The 7,679-nt window shown below is 35.6% G+C and overlaps 1 protein-coding gene across 2 annotated transcripts; it reads left to right on the top strand.

Moving 5' to 3' along the window:
- The first annotated feature begins 470 nt into the window (after nucleotides 1-470).
- Nucleotides 471-6,676, top strand: LOC116718746 (phenazine biosynthesis-like domain-containing protein 1). Of its 2 annotated transcripts, none has more exons than XM_032560967.1 (10): nucleotides 471-681; nucleotides 985-1,084; nucleotides 1,218-1,316; nucleotides 1,421-1,530; nucleotides 2,249-2,278; nucleotides 2,374-2,462; nucleotides 2,583-2,674; nucleotides 3,270-3,353; nucleotides 5,011-5,073; nucleotides 6,343-6,676. In XM_032560967.1, the coding sequence occupies exons 1-10, from the start codon at nucleotides 598-600 to the stop codon at nucleotides 6,453-6,455; spliced, it is 864 nt and encodes a 287-aa protein (XP_032416858.1). In that variant the 5' UTR covers nucleotides 471-597; the 3' UTR covers nucleotides 6,456-6,676. The 2 variants fall into 2 exon arrangements, with proteins under 2 accessions (XP_032416858.1, XP_032416859.1); XM_032560968.1 differs by lacking the exon at nucleotides 471-681 and adding an exon at nucleotides 721-851.
- The last annotated feature ends 1,003 nt before the right edge of the window (nucleotides 6,677-7,679 follow it).

The raw sequence follows: 7,679 nt of genomic DNA on the forward strand, positions 1-7,679 counted from the left end.
CCACAATAAATACTCTGACTTTTTAAATATTTTGTGTAGACCATTTTGTATCTTATTTTCCTATTCTTACACCTTTTAACAGTTGTAAATATTTGTCAGATACATTTACAACTATAGTACTTGATCGTTTTGGTTGTTCGTTTATTCTTGTTTCTGTGTTTTATGTTGCACTTTGAGGCCAGATATACATTTGCTTTACAAATAATACATATGTTAGAAAATATACAAAAAAATATATTTCGGAAATGAATGGAAATGTCATTCAAATAAAGAAACCTTACCTTATCATCTCTTTGTTTTAAATCTATCGTTTCCGTTGTTGCATTTTGGAGTTTAAGCTAACACTTGATATTCACTTTAATTAATCTTTTTTAATCATTTTTAGGTTAAACCAATAAATAGAAGAAAAAAATCTGGCCAACTTTACAACCCCAGTCCAGATTGCGCTGAACCAATGAAACGCTGCAGCCGTGGCAGTGCAGGGGGAGTCGCTGGTGACTGCAGTCTGCAAACCAAACAGGTTGAAAGTCCAGGCACAGCAGCGAGCCCTGAAACAACAGCACCGTCCTCCCTGCCCCAGTTTCAGGCCTGGCCGTAATGGAGATCCCCGTGTTTACGCTGGACGCCTTCACAAACTTACCGTTCAGAGGAAACCCCGCGGCTGTCTGTCCGCTTCTGCATGTGAGTTGTGTTTGTGTTGAAGTGTTATTTTTACAGCTTTATCACTTATAAACAACTTGAGGAAATAAATTTACTTAATTACGGAGCAGTGGAGTTTATTAAGAAGGATTGAAATGCTAACACGCCTGATTCGGACGCGGTTAAACAGAAAAAGTTCCGTTTAATCAGCGGTGAGTAAACAGTTTCAGCTTGCAGGCGTTGCGTAATCAAACTGAAAACATGCAGCACAACCACTTACCCTGAAGTCTTGAAAATACTTGCGTCCTTTTTCTAAGTGTGCATCATAATGTCCTTTTTTACCAGGAGCTGAGTGATGATTTGTATCAGAAGATAGCAGCAGAGATGAACCTGTCAGAAACAGCTTTCATCACCTTGATCAACCCTGCCGATACTTTCACTTCCGGTAGCTATTACATCACTATTATGAGTTTATGACCACTGCAAGCTCCTTCTTGTAGACAAAGATCGAAAATCTAAGGAATCTTTGGGCAGTAAAGACATATAAATATTTTAAAAACGGCGATGTGATTAAACAGGAACAAGATTTCGCCTCAGATGGTTCACACCAACCATGGAAGTAAATCTGTGCGGTCACGCCACCCTGGCCTCTGCAGCTGTGCTGTTCCAGTATAAAAGTAAGACCGATACACACATAAACACCTCATGAGGACGTAGACTGTCATTCAAGAATTTGTCAGCTTGCAAACTGTAAAATGTTGCGTCATGTCCGCCTCCTCAGATAACGTTAATCCAACGCTGGTGTTTGAGACCAGGAGTGGAGATTTGGGCGTGAGCAAGAGAAAAGAAGGATACATCATGGACTTTCCTCTAAATCCACCAACCAAGGAGGTGAATTACACATTCATCAATACATCAACACAAACCTGCAGAAAATCAGCAATCTAAAATATGTCCTCTCTGGAAAATAAACTAATTAATTAGGTTTATCTGTTTTACAATGTGCCTTTCACTGAAATGAAGCAAAAGTGCTTCACAAATAGAAAACACATTATATTTTAAATATGATTAAATAAGCTGTTACGGTTCGATTAATAATTAATAAAAATGTAAGCACAGTTTGCACATTCAATTCACAAAATCCCCACATTTATAGATAAGATTTATAGGTAATGCTGTGTTGCCTAGCAACTGGTATGTTTGCGTTCAGTGGGTTTTCCACGTTTAACTGAGATATAGAGAAGAAATTCATACCTTATACATGAAAACATTTCGCACAACATCAGGAAATAATTTTATCTTGTATCTGGACTGTAAAAAAATTATACTTTGTTATGAAAAGGTAGGAGTTTTTAATCAGAGACGCTGAGACAGAAGAGATGGGGGAACAACTGATTTGTGAAAATCTGGAGATCACAGAAAAATCCTAATAAAGTTTAATTTCTGTGGTTGCATTTTTAAGAGTTTTGTTTTTCAGACACAGTTTATTTCAAATGCTTTAACTGACATATTCACATGTTCTTCAGCATGTATAATGAAGTTTAACTATAAAGTCATCTGAAAGGGCAAATACAAAAATATAACATTTCTTTTTATATACATATTTTAGGATCACAGTGACTTTAAAGATACCATAAAGGTCAGTAATAAACATCCACACCGGTCGTCTCTGAACACTTCTCAGGCAGATTACGTGTGTGTGTGTTAAACAGTGTATTTATATTTCTATTACAGGCGGCAGTAGGAAACCACCCGGTTCAGGAGGTTTTTATGAGCCGCGACACAAAGAAGCTGATGATCCGATTGTCGGACAGCTGTGAAAGGTCATTTTCTCCACAAACACCCAGAAACCAGCCAGATTGTCAAAATGCTCACATCTCTGACCTTCTTTCAGGAACCACTGAGCCGAGTGTTTGCTGTGTGTGTGTGTGTTTTGTCTCCAGGTCAGCGCTAACCAGTCTGAAAGTTGACCCTGTTGCTCTTCAGAGCAGCGACTCCAGTGGCAGAGTGGGAGGAGTTATCGTTACAATGAAAGGTCAGCAGAGGTCAAACCTGAAGCTTCATGTAGATGACCGACCGTGTATGACTGAAGGAAAAAAGAAAGATCAAATATACACAACAAACTTACAGTTTGAGATTAATCAAGACAAACTTGAACATTTCTGAGTTTGAAAAAATGCTAGAAAAAAAAAATAAATTATGAGATCAATCTCTGAACTTTTGTAGGAAAAACCTGGAGATTTCTGAGTTTCAAAAGTAGAAAATTAGCTAGAAAAAAAGAAGAAATTGTGAGATTAATCTCAGAAATTTTCTAGGAAACAAAAATGAAAAATTATTAGTTTGAAAAATAAAAAAATTACTAGAAAAAAAACAAAATTCTGAAATTAATATCAGAAATTTTCTAGAAAAAAACATGGAAATTTCTGAGTACCAAAGGTAAAATTTTTCTGAGATTAATCTCAAAATATCAGAATTTTTTCTAGTAATGTTTTGGTTTTGGGAAATCTGAAATTTCCTTGATTTTTCTGAAAAATGTCTGAGTTTACTCCTTTTATTTTTCTGTCTACAATAGTCCCTAATACTCTGTCATAGTTTTATTACATGCTCTGTCATTTATATGTTCCTCTCAGGGTCTCCAGACTGTAAGCCAGGATTCGACTTCTACTCCCGGTTCTTCGCTCCGTGGGCCGGAATCCCAGAAGATCCCGTCACCGGTAAGATGAGCGCAGGCTGGCCCAACCCCACCTGGCCCTAAGCGAAATCTGGTTTTGGGGCCCTCTAGTTCTGCTAACAATGTGGACTGGCTGCAATCAGCAGCCCGATCATTAGATCATTAGGTCACCCGATAAACTTATTGCATCTCTGGCAGTGCTGTTTGCATTATATCCTGTGCATATTTTGGCGGATCGTTATTGGCCGATACTTACATGTGAAGCCGATCTCATCCCCTAATCTTATCTTTGTCAGCAAAGGTTTAAAATCAGTCTCTGTCCTCGTCTGCTCTGCAGTGAGAGGTTTGACTGACCGACTGACCCACCAGGTCAGGTCTGAACGTTTACAGTTAACAATATTCACTCCACTGTTGCCAACTCAGTGACTTTCTGGCTATATTTAGTGACATTTCAGACAAAAAAATTCATATCAGTCAAAATCAAAATGGGCAAGTCAGGCCTTTTAAAGATCGGTAACCAGGAATCTGCCAGAAAACTGCAATCGGTGCAGCTCTACACATATATTCATGACATTCTTTGATTAAATTAATTTCTCTTAAGCGTTACTCCAATGGCTAAAAATTTAATTTTTACCAGGTGAGTTTTTCTCCCCTGAGAATGTGGACCAGTACCGGTACTGGACTGATTCTGAGCTTTCAAATGATTTTCACATAAGTTATAACTTAGTAGTTGATGTAAAAATAATGTTTGTTTTAGCCACAAAATGATTTTGCTCAGTAGCAAACAAAATATCCCCGACTACAGCATAGAGCAGCTCATCGATGTAGCAGCTATGTAGCCTGACGTAGAAACATTTTGCTAAACAATGTCAAACATTGAGAAGTTTTAATTATTATCAAACGTTATCAAACATCATTGAAGCCAAAATACCTCAGAAATATACAGAGCCAAGCAGGAGAATCAATTCATTTAAAGTTTAAACTCAGTTTCACACAAACACAAAGACCCTAGCAAGATGTTTGGCTGTTGAACTGGACCGTTCCAGGTCGCTATCAAGCTAATTTTCTATTAGCAGCTTTACAAATCTTTTACGTTACCAAGGCAGATTAAAACAAACCTTTTTCTTGGCTTTTTTCTATTCTTCTATTCTCTTTCTTTTCTCCCTCCCTGGAGGATAAGTCCTTTCTTGAGACATTGTTTTGCTTACTTAACTTCTGACTGGAGCTTTGGACGTTTGGATGCTCTGCACAGCAGCTCATGTTACCGGCAAACAGTGCGGTACCTACCGCGACCACCAGGGGGCCCCAAGAGCAATTTATTTATTTTCTTTTTATCAATAAAATAATAATTTCTACATACATTATCAAATATATATTATTGTAAAACCAAATCACTTTTGTTTTTGTGTGTTTTTGATATTATAATGACATAGAAATTATTACGAAAAAAAAAATCAGCTCCACTGAGGGGGCCCCTTAGTGGCCCTGGGGCCTAAGCTGCTCCTTAGTTTGCTTATGCCTTGGGCCGGCCCTGGATGAGCGCTTTCACAAATAACCTTAATTCTGATCTTTATTCTGCTGTAAAGGAAAACAACAGGTTAAAAATAAATAAAGATGGTTCCATATTTTACACGACTGCAATAAATGTGCAATAAATGTGAAATAAATGTGAAATGCGTTTGTACCTTCTGCTCTTTCAGGCTCTGCCCACACCGTACTGGGAAGCTACTGGTCAGACGTTCTTGGGAAAAAGAAAATGCTTGGTGAGTAAAAATAGAGTCGGAGCAGCTTCAAGGTTTTAGCAGTTGAGACAAACAGAGTTGGGTAGTAATAGTAACTAGTTACATTTACTCAATTACATTTACTTGAGTAACTTTTATTTTGAAAAAAATTACTTTAGGAGTATTTTTACTATCCTGTATACTTTTATTACAAAGTATCTCTACTCTTGAGTAAAATCTCTGGATTTTCTACCCACTGAATGAAGAACAAACATGTTTTAACCCAAAGTTCATCAGAAACACACCTGCAGTTTGTGTTAAAGTTTTATACGGTTTTTTATTGAAAGAAACTGATTTGGGACATTTTCATTTTGCCTGATTTTGTTATTTTTTGTTACTTATATAAATTATTGTAATTTTTGTCCTTAAAATACTTAAATTTGCACTTAAATTCATGTTTTGGTCCGATTGATTCAGTAGTTTTTAAATATTAAATACTTTGACCAGTTACTCAGTACTTGAGTAGACTTACTAAATACTTTTTACTCTAGAGTAATTTCTTGAATGGCTACTGATTACTTTTACTTGTAGTAACGAGCTACATTTACTTAGTTATATTTACTTGAGTAACTTTGTTTGAAAAAATTACTTAGGAGTATTTTCACTACTCTGTACTTTTTACTTTTACTTGACTATTTTTATTATGAAATATTTTTGCTCTTACTTGAGTAAAATGTCTGTATTTTCTACCGTTGAATGAAAAACAAACATGTTTAGCTAAAAATTCACCCGACAGACACACACCTACAGTTGTTATTAAAGTTTTATACGTTTTTTTATTGAAATAAACTGATTTGGAAAAATTTCTTCTACCTGATTTTGTTATTTTTTTGTTAGTTATATGAATTATTGCTATTTTTTACCTGAAAATACAGAAACTTCCACTTAACTTTATATTTTGGTCCATCTGTTGATTTAATTTTTTAAATATTAAATACTTTTTATATTTTTTTATGTTTAGTTGAGTAAAATATGTTGAAGTAGTGCTATATTTACTACATTACTGTTTTGGGGCATCCTACTTGCCATTGACTCTTTTAACCTTTCCACATAGTTGAGGACTTTTGTTAATTATTATGTCAATAATCTCTGGTTATTCTTTTAAAGGCTTGATAATCCAATAAAACCCTGAATAGAATCCACACAGGTTGAACTTCTTACATGAATTCTTTACTCAACCTGCTTTTTATTTCATTTTCTGTTGGATCTCATCTTGCGGTCAGTAACCGGCCTGATTTTGTGTTTCTGCAGCGTACCAGTGCTCGAGTCGTGGAGGAGAACTGGAACTGGAAGTGAGAGACGACGGGAGGATCAGCATAGCTGGAGACGTCACCGCTGTGCTGCAGGGATTCATCAGGCTGTAGAGAAAATGAACAGGAAGTGAAATAAATTATGATTTTAAATAGAAACAGATGAATTAGTAAACACTGATCGGTTTCGTTATTTCTCATTTCACCTCATTTTAATGTAGACGTTAACATGCTTTGTTAATTTATGTTAACGTAAGTAAATCAGTCTTATAATAATGTAGAGGATGAACTATTTACCTTCCTATTCGACACTTTCATTAAACATTTAAAGAACAGTGGTCTTTTTCCTTGTGGTTTTATGAAGTAAAAATTAAGATAAAACCCATTTGCATAATGGATGTTCAAAATCTTGGTCAGTTTTTCCTTTTATTCAAGACTTTCAATCTCAGGAGTGTCAAATCTATAATTCTGGATTAATACTGAGAATAAATAAAGCCGATTCTGATTCACAAAACCATCTGATTTAATTTAAGTAGATAAACATGTAATAGGATCAGACCAATCAGATATATTGATCATTAAATGTCAAGTTCTTTTTCAATTTGTGCAGCTTCCCCACTTGAAAAGGGGGATAAATAAATCGATGCAGACTTTCGTCAACAGGGTTTTACTCAAAGGACCAAGCAGTTTTCTTCATTTTATCCTCCATTTATTTAATGTGTGTCATGATATTCCATGAATGGTCCAGAAGCAGGTAAAAACCTTTAAACAAACCCAAAAAAAGAAAAATAAATAATTACTAATCTGCATGTAAGTTTACATAAATTAATTTCACTCATACTACAAAGCAAATGATGACAAACTATATAAACAATACTAAGCAGGGGCGATTCTAGGATCTGACTTTTAGGGGGTCGTAGCCCCCAGCGGGTCTAAAAGCCATGAGAAGATATTCGTTGGTTTTCTAAATCTAACTGCTTATTTACATACATTCACAAACAAAATTAAGAGACATGTCAGTAATTCACAGAATAAAAGAACAATGTTCATTTTACTCAAATATATTCTTATAAAGAGTAAAATCAGAGAAACTTAATTTTTTCCAGATGTGTATAAACTCAGTTTGAAACAGAATCTCTAGATTACATCATGCCTGCCAACATCTGCCAACATTAATGAGACACAAGCAGCTGTGGAGCGACGCAGTCCTAGTGGGGTCTGCTGCCCAGAAATTAAAATAAAATCTACTCAACACTATGCATTTCCAGTCATTTGAAGAACATTTTACTAAAACCAGTTTATTATCAAGGTAGAAGTTCAGGTAAATGACTCGTGAAA

The sequence above is a fragment of the Xiphophorus hellerii genome, chromosome 4 (genome assembly GCF_003331165.1).
Source record: "Xiphophorus hellerii strain 12219 chromosome 4, Xiphophorus_hellerii-4.1, whole genome shotgun sequence".
Lineage (NCBI taxonomy): Eukaryota > Metazoa > Chordata > Actinopteri > Cyprinodontiformes > Poeciliidae > Xiphophorus > Xiphophorus hellerii.

Bases quoted from the DNA above. Each gene is read 5' to 3' on its own strand.
- LOC116718746 (XM_032560967.1), top strand. From the start codon at position 598: ATGGAGATCCCCGTGTTTACGCTGGACGCCTTCACAAACTTACCGTTC. The intron at 2,463-2,582 runs GTCATTTTCTCC...TTTTGTCTCCAG, and splicing joins TTGTCGGACAGCTGTGAAAG to GTCAGCGCTAACCAGTCTGA. The intron at 3,354-5,010 runs GTAAGATGAGCG...CTGCTCTTTCAG, and splicing joins CCCAGAAGATCCCGTCACCG to GCTCTGCCCACACCGTACTG.